A 13,157-nucleotide genomic window follows, 5' to 3' on the forward strand; every position below is an offset into this window, starting at 1 on the left:
CTTTCCAAACCAAGCCCAACTTTGACCAATCACTTACTCAGAAACAACAAAAAAACTTTCCTTTGGGACTTGAGTCTGATCCTAGTTCTTTTTTTTTTTTTTTAATAAACTTTTAAATTTTAGAATAGTTTTAAATCTACCAAAAAAAAAAAAGTGAAGGTAGTACAGAGGTCCCATATACCTCACCATCCATCCAGTTTCCAGTATTATTAACATCTTTCATTTGTACAGTAGAGTTATCACAATTATTAAACCACCACTGATACATTATTATTAAATCCATACTTTATTCACATTTGCTTAGCTTTTAACCTAACACATCTCCTTCTGTGCCCCCAGGATACCACATTTAATACTGCTCATTATGTCTCCTTAGGTTCCTGTTGGCTGTGAGAGTTTATCCAAATTTTCTTGTGCTTGATATGGCCTTGATAGTTTCAAGAAGTAACGGTCAGGTATTTTGTAGAGTGTCCCTCAACTGAGAGCTGTCTGCTCTCTTTCTCATGATTAGATTGCGGTTATGGTTTTGGGGCAAGAACACCACAGAGGTAAAATGCTATTAGCATCACATCATATAGAGGGTACATACTGTCAACGTGACTTACTACCACTGATGTTAATTGTGGTCATCTGGCTCAGGTAGAGTTTTTAAGGTTTCTGCTCTCTGAAGTTACTACTTTCCTCCCATTTGCAAACCGTTCTCTTTGGACAAACATACTATGTTCCGTAATTAAGGAATGGAGAGGTATGCTCCACCTCCTTGAGGGCAGAATATCTACATAAATTATCTGGAATTCTTCTGCATAGATTTGTCCACTTCCATTTACTTATATCCATATTTACCCACATATTATACTTTGTGTTATAATCCAATACTATTTTATTGCTCAAAGTGATCCATCTTTGGCTACTGAGAGTTCTTCGAGTCAGGTCCTGTGTCCTTTTGCCATACACCCATTACTGTGAATTTATCTTGTTTTATTTTTTGAGCACTTTCTTATTTACTGCCACTACAAGACACTCCAGGATTATCTTGTACATTTCTTGCCCCAGTCCTAGAATCAGCCATTTCCTCAAGGATGCCTGGTTCCTCTTATGGTAACATGGCATAGGAAATCAAGATCTGACTGTTAGGTGGTCTTGTTGCTCCCAGGATATCTTTACTTCTAAGGCCCTCTCACCTGACCAGCAAGAAAATGTATGGGAGTATTCTAATCTATGCATATACATATATCTGTAAATATCAATATCTCTATATGTGATCATCAGTATCTATATTAAGCTAACTAGAGTTGGATGTCTCCAATCCTAATTAATTACCACATGGGTCATTCCCAGCCTCTCCCCTTGCATATCTGTAACCTCCTACTCCAATGCTGAGAACCCTGGTTCCCACCTTTCCCAATCCATTTACTTAATTGTTCAATTATAGTATACATATATAGTGGTTTCAGAATTGTTAACCTGTAACCCCATGAAAAACAACTTTATCAACTGGCATATAGTAGTTATGTACAGTTCATTTTGCCTTCAGTCTTACAGACTCTATTCATTTCCAAAGCTACTCATCAACACTTTTTCTCTCACCCCAATTTAGTGAGATTGCTTTATATATTTATAATACAGTTAGATCCTTTTGTGAAATCTTCATTGCATCCTGGTATCCCCATCTTGTAAATGATTTTTTTAAATTTGCATACATTAAGGTTCACTCTTTGAGACGTAAAGTATTATGGGTTTTGACAAACACAGAGTATCTTATATTCACCATTATTACAGTAACATACAGAATAAGTTCACCTCCCTAAAAAAAAAATCCCCTCTGCTTCACCTGTTGAACCTTACCCCCAAACCTCTGGTAGTCACTGACCTGTTTCCCATCTCCATGGCTTTGTCCTTATCAGAATGCCATGTGATTGGAATTATACAGTACGTAGCCTTTTCAGACTGGCTACTCCCCTTAGCAAAGTATGCACTGAACATTCACCCTTGCTTTTTTATACAGCTCATTCCTTTTCAATGCTGAATGGATGTGCCACAGTTTGTTTATTCATTCATCTATTAAAGGACATCTTGTTTGCTTCCAGTTTTGGAGGACTATAAATAAAGCTTCTGGAAACATTCTTGTGCTGGCTTTTGTGTGAACAATAGTTTTCAAATCAGTTGTGTAAGTACCTAGAAGAAGACTGCTCAATTGTATGGTAAAACTATGTTTAGCTTTCTAAGATAGTGTCTAACTGTCTTCCAAAGTGGCTGTACGCTTCTATATGCTCACAGCCATGCTCTCATTATGACTGAGAGCTCTTGTTTCACATCCTCTCTAGTAAGGGTAGTATCAGCCTTTTAAATTTAACCAATCTAAAAGCTGTGTGGTAGTAACTCGTTGTTTTAACTTGCAATTCTTTACTGACATATCATGTTGAACATCTTATGTGCATTTTTCCATCTGTGTGTGTGTGTGTGTGTGTATATATATATATATATATTTTTTTTTTTAGTATTTATTTATTTGGCTGCACCGGGTCTTCCTTCATTGTGGCATGCGGGATGTTCATTGCAGCATGCGGGATCTATAGTTGTGGCATGCGAACTCTTAGTTGCAGCATGCACGTGGGATCTAGTTCCCTGACCAGGGATTGAACCCTGGCCTCCTGCATTGGGAGCATGGAGTCTGAACCACCGGACCACCAGGGAAGTCCCTCCATCTGTATATTTTTAATGAGGTATCTATTCAGGTCTTTTGCTCATTTTTAAATTAACCTGTTTTGTTACTGTTGAAATGTAAATGTTCTTTCTATATTGTGGACACAAGTCCCTTATCAGATGCCTGTGACTTGTGTTTTTTGAAAAGACGTTTCTAATTTTAATAAAGTCCAACTTACCTATTTTTCTTCCATGGATTGTACTTTTTGTGCTCTGTCTACAATCTCATCGCCAAACCCAAGATCACACAGATCCTTCTTGTATGTTTTCTTCTAGAAATTTTTTAGTTGTGCATTTTGTATTTAGTTCTTTCATCCACTTTGAATTAACTTTTGTGACATTTTTCAGGTACATATCTAGGTTCACATTTTTGTATATAAATGCCCAACAGTTCCTACATCATTTGTTGAAAACACTATCCCTTCTCCTTTGAACTGCCTTTGCGTCTTTGTCCAAGATCAACTGACTTAATTTGCATAATCAACTATTTTTTTTAAAACAGTTCAGCACTGTGAAAATCCAAGAAAAGAGAGAGGTTCAACTTTAAGCCAAGAACAATTTGATAATGGCAGGTCACTGGCATCACCACTGTGTATGCAGGTTAGATCGAGAGCGTTAAAACAATCAAAATAGAAGGCGGCCATAGACAGAAGGCTCAATCTCCTCAATGACTTGTAATCACTGATTAATGCTCTGCTACTAAAGGTGGGCCTCATTAGCTCTGAGAGCAAGGAGAAAAGATGTCAGACTGATAATGCTAAGGGTGGGGAAGAAAAATTAGAGCAGAAAAGCTATAAAAAGGGTGGAAAATGCCCTGCCCATGAACATTATAAATGGGCCACATAACTTTATTTTTTAACAAATGTGATTGTCTCTTCATTTTCTCCCTACATTCCACGTTCTCTCAAATTAGGAGGCACAAAAGATTGAAATTCCAATGGCAGCATCCTTTTTTAAACTCCTTCTACTGTGTATTTCTTATTAAAGCTGTGTGATCATTTCGTATTTCACTAGTGCACATCTATGTAGAATTCATTTTATAAAAAAATGAAAGAGTTCATGATTGGAGCCTGCTGAAAACATGGAGACCAAGACAAGGTCAAAGCAACCTTTTTGTCTTTCAGAGGGGTCTGTGGGGGCCCCAGTGCTGCAGACTATGATGCATTTTCCAATTCCTCTTCTTGCATGTTTACCCACGATAGCCAGGGAACACAAAACAAAAAGGTCAGCTGGAGTCAGCCTGAAAAATGTGAGACCCCTTAATGTCAAATTGGAATCAACACATCATAAGCCTGTCATTAAACTGCCTTCATGAGGCTAATGTGAGAAGAAAGACAGATGAAATAACCACAGATAATACAGACTTAAGGGGGATGAGGCTGAAGTTTAAATGAGAGATTTTACTTTGAGGACCAAAGTCTATAAATATTTATTTAACTGGGCCACGCAAGAGAAGACTTTTAGATTCTTTCATTAGTGGTGCAGGGTTTCCTGTGAATCACTGCATAGGAAAATAGCAAACGCAGAAACTGATCCCATCTCCATGTTAATCAGTCTTCAGTCTGTAGAGTGTGTGATCGCTTACAAAAATGGCAGGCATTCTTCTGAATCACCAGCCCTGCCTATTATATTCACCCTGCTCTGTGCAGGAAGCCAGAACAACACGCAGCAAATAAATTTCAACAAACAGATTTATTGTCCTATTTCAATACAAATCACAGTCTATTAAGAATAATGCACTCTAGTCCAGGTTCTGACAGTCAAAAATGCTGATTTAAGAAGAGATTTGTGTTCCTAATTTAATTCATTCATTTGCATGTCTCTCCTCTAAGTATGATATAACTCAGGCTTACTGATCAGAACTGGTAATCACTCCTTCGTTTTGTGGTTCAAATGGAGCTTTTTAAATCACAATTCTACTTATTTATTTAGAGATTTTTATATTTAATGACTCTAGGATGAATGCTTATTAGACGATAATAATGAAAAGAGAGGTTATTCAAAGTGACCTCTGAAATGATCCTACATATTTTCAAAACGATGTATATCGGTATTACACGGAGCCTTGCAGAATCCAAGCACATTTTCTGTAACTGATGACCTGACTTGGTCCATTTTCACCTTTTACCAGCACTGTTTTCTGATTTCAACATAGCACAACCTGTTGAATATCAGACGGTAACAAGCATCTGTGAAGTAAGGGGTGTTGACAATTTCATTTTTTAAAAATTATTGTTACCTTAAAGGGAAACAGGATTCAGTTCCTTCAAACTAAGATATTTTCACCTTCTTCTACCTCACTTGTCCACTTGGTAAAAAGGAACACGTTATATTGTAGATGCTGACAGGCTTCTATCACATATTATGTTTCGGGGGGGGGGGGGGGGGATTTTTTTATTTCTTGTGTGGGCGGGGGGGGGGGGTCGGAATTTTTTAATTGAAAGACTGCATTCTGTAGAGTTAGATACGACAAGGAGTTTAATTGGATTCAATGTGTTTGTTTTCTTCTGAAGGATTCCTTTTATTATGCCCCTTCCTTCAAACACAAAATCCTTAATGAGCAATGAAAGTGTTGGACACAGACACAGATTTTACAAAGTTTCATATAGTAAGTTAAGGGTTGCCTTCATTATCCTTCATATTTTGACAGAAACCATTTTTTTGAAGAAATCAATTCAGTAACTTCAAAAAAATTGGAAATTACATCACAATGTATACCATATTACAATGAAAAACACTGTAGCTATTTCTGTTAAAGACAAACACACGTTTTCATCTCAAGTTAAATCTTGAACAGGGATTCAAATTTCTCAGAAAAAGAAGTAATAATAAACCGCTTAGTGTTCTTAAGAATGAAGAATTTCAAAATGAGACATTTTTAGGCTCTCTCTCAGAAGGCAATTTCTTTTTATCTGCAGGGCACCCCAGTAGATGTTAAAAATAAATTACACTTCTATTCATCCCAAAGAAGGACACTAATGTGAACGCTGTATCTTTCTGCATTTCAGTAAAAATCAGAAATGATCTGCAGCCCGATGTACAAAGTTGACTCGCTTACAGAATACCAGCATTTCTATCCTGGCCTAGCTTTAAAAGTCAGTCTGAAACAACCCCAGTCTATACAATTGCAGAGGAATTACTCTCAATTACAGGCTTCTGTCTGTTAAAAAGTAGAGTTGGTGATCAGTTTTGACCTTTTTCCTCTGACAAGTCAAAGAAATGAAAGGGGAAAAAAATCTGGCAGGTGCTCAATTTAGAGGCTGAGGGTGAGAGAATGAAAGGGAAAAAAAGAGAAAGAAAAGAAAACCTTGTATCACCCAACTAGATCTCAGGATTTTTTTTGGTATTATTCATCTTATTTTAAAAATTCGTTTTCCGTGAATAAACTGCATGTGGCAATGTCATTTTGCTTAAAGTCACTCGCTTAATGTTTTGAGTATCATTTACCAAAATCTTGCCACAATCAATCATTCACGTTTTTAGTTTCACACTCTGGGGCATTTTTGCTTCATGGTACAATTCTGCTCTTCCCCCTTCCCTTCTTTCTTATAAGTAGGTTACAAATGACTATAGAAAAATGACCTTTCTGGATCCCTGCTAATGCATCAGCATTATTGCAAGATGTGGCTTATAAACACCAGCTGACATTTTACCTATTTATGTAGTCATTACTGAATTGACTAGATTTTGGTTGAGATTGGGTTTAATTGATTGGGAATGTTTTAGAAACGACATGAATAGATTTCCAGATCTCTGACATTGACCCACGATTTTCCATTTTAAAAGAATACTTTGCTGAGGTCTGAAAAAGTTGTTCTGATGAAAGTTAAACTCTGAAATATTCTGTATTCTTGGTAGTTGGTTGGCTAAGTTCTTGATAATCCAGCACTTGTTTGCCAAAACTGCTAATTAGAGATGGAAGCCATGTTTGCACTGAGCAGCCACCTCTCCAAACTCCAAAGAAAAAAAAAGGACCAAAGAGCACACTCTTCCCCTAGGAATCCATCTGACCCGCATTTAGGTCAGTTAATAACAGCTCCCACTCAGCTTAGAAACATGTTGCTTTTAAGTCAGCTGCTTTTCAGTGGGGAAAAACTATTTTGAGAAGAATGAATGATTCTAGAACATCAGGCAGAAGCCAACCAGTCAAAATACCACAATCCTAAACAGGGCTGCAAACAACACTTAGAAATTCAGATTCTGATTGACTGATGACATCACAGAACCAAAATAATGTCCCATATTCTCTTCTTGCTCTGCTATTTTTGTTGCCTTTAGAACAGTCAGATCTGCGTTTCTGAGATGGGTGTGATCGTTTGCTCAGAAGTGACACATTGAAGTGACTAATGGCCAGAAAGTGGGATGAAGCTCAAAAGAAAGAAAAACTAAAAGAAAAAAGATGGAAAAGGGTCACAGATAATGTACACCCAACTCTAAAAGCAGACAAAAGATAGTCACGGTAAAAATACTAAGGGAGATTTTGAAGTTTGGGGTTTTTTTTTTTTTTTCTTTCCCCTTTCCTAAAAGCTAAGAAAATCTCATTGAGGATTTGCTCTGTTTCCTGGATGTAGGGTCTTCCTTATACCTCTTTCCTAGCTTATGTGAGGCAGTATTCTACAAAGAAAAAAAAAATGGTCCCTTCCTATGAAGAGTCAGCCAGAGATGAACTAGAGAACAGCACAATGACATATACTGCAGAGCTGGCACCAACACAAGCAAGTCAAAGGGATAGTAGCAAAGGAACACAATTTATGCCTAGTTAAGTAATGCTTAAATAACCCATTTTTTTAAAGACTTCAGGGAAAAGGGATACATTTGGAATAAGAACACCTAAGTTTTCTGGACGTTAATAACCATGTGTTGATTGGCCTGGTCCTTCGGGAGGGGCAGGTTGTCACCTATTACACCACCCAAAGCCTCTCTACTGGAAAGTGTACTGGCTTGAAATGTATGTACTGTATGTACTTAAGGACAATTTTCATGGCTCACATGCAAAACTATAAAGCCACAGGGATTAAAACACTATTGTATTTGTACATGACCCAAAGGGACATTGACTCAAACACAAAGAAAAGTAGTAGATGATAAAGATGGCATTTCAAATCTGTGGGGAGAAAATAATCAACAAATTGCATTTGGTACCATGAGGCCATTGAAAAAAACAAATTTGATCACTGTCTCGCATTTTCTTTGAAATGCATTCAAGACATATCAAAAATACAAACATTAAAAATGTTATATTTAAAACATAAAAATATTACAATAACAAAAGTACTTGAAAAAATTTTAAACATTCCTACAATGAGGAAGACCTAAAAAGGCTAAAAAAAAACAACTAAATACATTAAAAAACACGAAAGTTCAGTACAATTTTAAGCAAATAAACAGAAAATCAACCAACCAAAAAAACCTACTAAACATACAGGTAAAAGACAAACAGGCAAAAGTTGAGTGAGCCTGAAGGATAAATGTGTGGTAAATTGAGCTCCATGGAAAACCCTAGAGCAAGTAGACAAATGGGGATGGAAGTGTGGAACTCTGCAGAGGCTGGAGACCTGGGAATGTGACAGATGCTTTTCACAAAGGCCAGCAGAGACCATGCCTCCCTACCTATCAAATGGGTGCACAGTAGCCCAGTGACCCTAAGACATTCAGTGGAGGTGCCAAGGGTGGTCTATAGGGTGTTGGGAATAGCAATCTTTTTAGAGTAGTGCCCTTCCCATATCAAAATCCTAGGGCTGCCACTAAGAAAGACGTCCACACCTTTTCTGATTAAATTAGGGTGACTTCCCATTGGCACTCAACTGAGAACTCTTAGGAGAGCTATCTATAGAGACGATGAAGAATGCTTTGGGGATAAAGAAGGTACTAAAAAGGAGGAGCAGACGGGAGAGAAAACAGCATGCACCTTTATACATGAGGGGTAAAAGGAGAGCATTCTGGAAAAAAAGAAAGAGCAGAACAATTTTGAACAATTTGAAAATAAATATATACAATGAGGTGCTTTGGTTACATAATTTTTGACCTGCAAAATTGCTGCATCTTCCTACAGGTCTGGCAGACCTAAACCATGAGTGGCCTCAATCCCAGCAGGAAGGGCATGGTGGAAAGAGAAAACTAGCTTGAGAACAGGTCTGACTGGCCTTGGTGCCCTGACCACATTCTCTATCCTTGCTACTCAAAGTGTGGTCCCCAGACCAGCAGTGTCGGCATCACCTGGGAACTAGCCAGAAATGGTCCTACCCTGGGAACAAATGGATCAGATTATGTTTTTTCACATGTACCCCAGGTAATTTGTATGCACAGTCAAGTTTAAGAGTACTTTGTCCTTGAGCGTCTGGGATCCGTCCGCTCCTAATAAGCTGAGCAGGTGTGTGACGATATTGCTGATTTTACCCTCCAAGATCTGTGCCCTCCTAGTTCCCACATCCCTTCCTAATTCCTAACCCTTCAATCTAAGAGCAACCTGCCTTCCACCTGCCTGAGTGGTAACACCCTGCCTCTATATTCTTTCTGTTTCTGCCTCTTATTCTTTCTTCTTTAAAAACAAACAAACAAAAACCAACAACAGCAACAGGTTTCAATTTAACCGCCAGTTTTGATCAATGCAGAAGACGCCTCTGTTGAGAGGATTCCAAGGCCATGTACATCAGCTAAGTGAATGAGATTTCCAAATTCAATCAGCCACAGGGGAGTAGTGGCCTGGGTCACCTATTTGCCCTCTTCATTCTTCATGCTGCTTCCCTACCCAGGACCTCCACTTGGGTATATTTCTCTCTGTTTGACTCCACACTCTACCTCTGAGTCTTAACTCCCTACCTTCTTGCATGACTCCACGGCCACTCATGAAACTAGATCTGGTAAAAACTACAAACTGCAGAGTCCAGTGATAGAACCATTGCATTTGTTTTAGAAATGTCTACTTGAATTAGAAAGAGGAATCATTTAACTTAATTTATTTTACCCACTCTATAGCTATTGTTTTTGAATTTGGCTTTGTACAGATGTTTACACTCTGACACTGGGGATTTTCCCCTCATCTTAAAGTTGAGGAATCTTATTCCAGGTCAGTGTTCACTTGTTGGTAAAGCCAAGATTCAAAGCAAGATCTGTCTCTGTCTCTGTCTCTCTGTAGTGGTGAAAACTTACCTTTTTGTAAGTAACAATAATATCAAGGATAGATTTCAAGTGTCAGAGTAATGTTATGTCACATTAATAAAGATAACATCATATGACCGGAAAAAAAACCCAGGAAAACTACAAACTGCATGACTGACTCATGCCTTGTTTTTGACTTCTCCTAATCACAAGCAACAAGAAGCTTTTTCAAATAACTTGCTCATATTTTGTATGAACTTTAATATTAAATGACACAAATTCCTCCTGAAGTGATTGGTCCATCACTTCCACTGCAAGTGAAAGAATACTACATATGCCTTCTTAAATCATTCATTTCTAAAGGACATTGGGTTAAGATGACCACAAACTAAGCGAATGACATTTTGCTTAAAAGGTAGCACTGTAAATACCAGACTGCACTCAACAGGAAAATGAAAATTTCTCAGTTTAAAATCCCTCACCATGAGGAGTAAAATTATCAAAAACTACACTTCAAAAGTATGAACACTTAGAATACACATAGGCACTTTACAAGAATTACTATTATCCTCTCCAAACTTAAATGCAGGCATGAGTATAATCACTGACCAGATGAAGGAATATAGCTCCTGAAAACAGACCTGTCTCAGGCCACACACTGCAGAACAGAGATGGTCTCAGTGCCTGTAGGTCTCAATGGATAGGACCCAATATTCAGGCTACGAATGCCTCAAGCATGTGTTTTTCCAGGCTGACAGAGGAGATAACTAGACTCCTCATCAACTTCCTAGTAATGTTCTATAAAGTGATAACAAATTTCTTAAAGAAAACCAAATGAAATAAAAACATCCACACTATTTAGTTGGCCAAAGAGCTCTCCAATGTCAGTTCCCAAGAGGCCCTCAGACAATTTCAGAAAGTAAATGGACAACATTTGACCACACCAGTATGGACAAGATGGAAAAAAAGGAACACACACACCTGTGACCGTGTGCTTCACAAGCCACTGTATTAAAGGGTAGGACGGAAGTCTTGAGGCACTTACTTAACATATTCAAAAACTTCTGGGGGCTGAGGGCATGCAATAGCCTGGCCCTGCAAACAGTCTAGTAGGGAGACAGGCTTCCATACACATTATTGCACCACAGTAAGATACACGCAGTCTCAGAGGCCAGCACTGAGAACAGTGGGGGCTAAAGAAGGGAGGATAGCCCTCGTCACAGCCAAAGTAGTTTAGGAAGGTGTCCCAGGGTAAGAACTGCTTGACTTGGGTGCCAAACAGGCTTCTTTTCCAAACTAAAGAAGTTGAAAGTGATGCATTTTTAATCAACCCATTGCTCCGGATGGGTATTAGTTTCCTATTGCTGCTATACCAAACTACCACAAACTTAATGGCTTAAAACAACACAAATTTATCTTACAGTTCAGAAGGTCAGAAGTCTGAAATGGGACTCACTGAACGAAGATCGAGATGTCAGTAGGGCTGTGTTCATTCTGGAGGAAGGAGGGGAGAATCCATTTTCTTGACCTGTCCAGCATTCCTTGGCTTGTGGACCCATCCCTCCATCTTCCAAGCCAGCAACAGCATGTCGAGTCCTTCTCATGTCACATCACTCTGACCTCTGCTTCCATCACCATATCTCCGCCTCTCGGCTCTCTCTGACACTCCTGCCTCCCTCGCTCACCTATGAGCACCCAGTGACTACACTGGCCTGCCCAAATAAATAGGATATCAAGACACGTAATTTACATCACATCCATAAAGTACCTTTTTGTCATTTAAGGTAGCATTCACAGGTTCTGGGGATTAGGATGTGCACATCTCTGGGGTGCATTATTTTGCCTATCACAATGGGTTAGACATCTCACACTGGCCCTAAGTGCAGATAAAAGAGGCAATGGCCTGAGATATCTGATCTTCAGGGGAAGTCTCATTCCTCAGGCCAGGTGTTACAACTGGGCTGGCCTCAGCTATGAGGCAAATAGTAAGACATTTGACCCCATTAATAATTGTAGTGTATATATGTGTGTGTATGGTATGTATTACACACAGCATCTACATTTAAGTATGTTATATAGATACTATATGGAGTAAACATTTTATTTGTAAAAAAAATACATCAAGCAGGATTACATCGGTCTCATTCCCTTCAACTCTGCTACGCTTTTGCATGAGTAAAAGAAAAAAATGTGTTTATAGCTCACGTGCTGGGGACCACAGATAAGTACAAACACCCATGCAGAACCCAATGCACACAAGGGCAACCTACCATGCATATTCCTGCCAAATAAACAAACAAACACACTACTTATTAAGGGAGTGTTTCTCATAGTGTGGTGCATTTTTCATTTATTAAATCAAACTTTTTTAAAAGTTTCAAAAGAAACACATTTATTTAGCATGCATTTAAGAAAATATAACCAGCATATCAAAGTCATGATTTCGTGAATATGAGAACTTAACACTACTCTGCTCAATACAGTAGGCACTAACCATAGTGGCTAATGAGCACTTGAAATGTGACTTGTCCACATTGAGATGTGCTGTAAGTATAAAATACACACAGCATTTCAAAGTTTAGTATGAAAAAATAAGATCTCACAAATTTTTTTTTAATATTGGTTACATGTTGCAATAATAGTCAGGATATCCTGGGTTAAATAAAAGACATTATTATAATTAATATCACCTGCTTATTTTTCCTTTCTTTAATGTGGCTACTAGAAAACTTTATATGTCCCTTGCACTGCATCTTTATTAAATAGCACTAACTTAGAACAAAGCAAAGTAGTCCATTAGTTAGAACAAAGGGAATTTTCCTCAGGTAAATAATAGTAAAGTTGGCATAAACACACCACAATTATTTTGAAACTTGTAGGTTAATAACTGTTTGGCGCTACTACTGCAAACCATCACTGGACAAGAGAATCCGGCTTTTTATTATTTCTGGGAAAGAGATCTTAATACTTTTGAAGTTGTTTAGTCCAATGCCAGGTAAGGCCAAATGATAAAAATGTTTCCTTGTATTGACTAGAAATCTGTAAATCCTTTGTAGATTTCTCTACATTGACCTTAGTTCTGGCTGACAAATCAAAACACAAACCTACTCTCTACTACCCACAACAACGGGTCTTAGGCCTTTGAACTTTCAGTTTAAAGGCAAAAGGCGCTTGTGAAACTAACACAGCAGCTTTGTAACTTTATAAACTTGAAAGGCCACATTGCTGGAGGAAGATTCTTACTGCAGGCACTGGCATTCCCCATTGACGAACTTATGTCAGTTACTATCAGGTTCTGCACACACTTTCTGATGATGGATAAAACAAATGGATATGCCTCACAGGCACAGCAGGAA

At 38.2% G+C, this 13,157-nt stretch overlaps 2 protein-coding genes across 2 annotated transcripts in view; one reads left to right on the plus strand and one right to left on the minus strand.

Annotated features, from left to right (window-relative positions):
* FHIT (fragile histidine triad diadenosine triphosphatase) overlaps nt 1-13,157 on the minus strand; it is an 813,394-nt gene that overhangs the window by 453,198 nt on the left and 347,039 nt on the right. The gene's annotated exons all lie outside the window — the stretch shown is intronic.
* Nucleotides 1-13,157, plus strand: part of LOC103080574 (ferritin heavy chain-like) — a 133,581-nt gene that overhangs the window by 835 nt on the left and 119,589 nt on the right. Inside the window, 1 exon segment of the mRNA XM_082930965.1 lies at nt 377-455. Within this exon segment, the coding sequence (XP_082787091.1) occupies nt 377-455 (79 nt within the window).

Source organism: Lipotes vexillifer, unplaced genomic scaffold (assembly GCF_000442215.2).
Source record: "Lipotes vexillifer unplaced genomic scaffold, Lipotes_vexillifer_v1.1 scaffold212, whole genome shotgun sequence".
In the NCBI taxonomy this organism is placed as follows: Eukaryota; Metazoa; Chordata; class Mammalia; order Artiodactyla; family Lipotidae; genus Lipotes; species Lipotes vexillifer.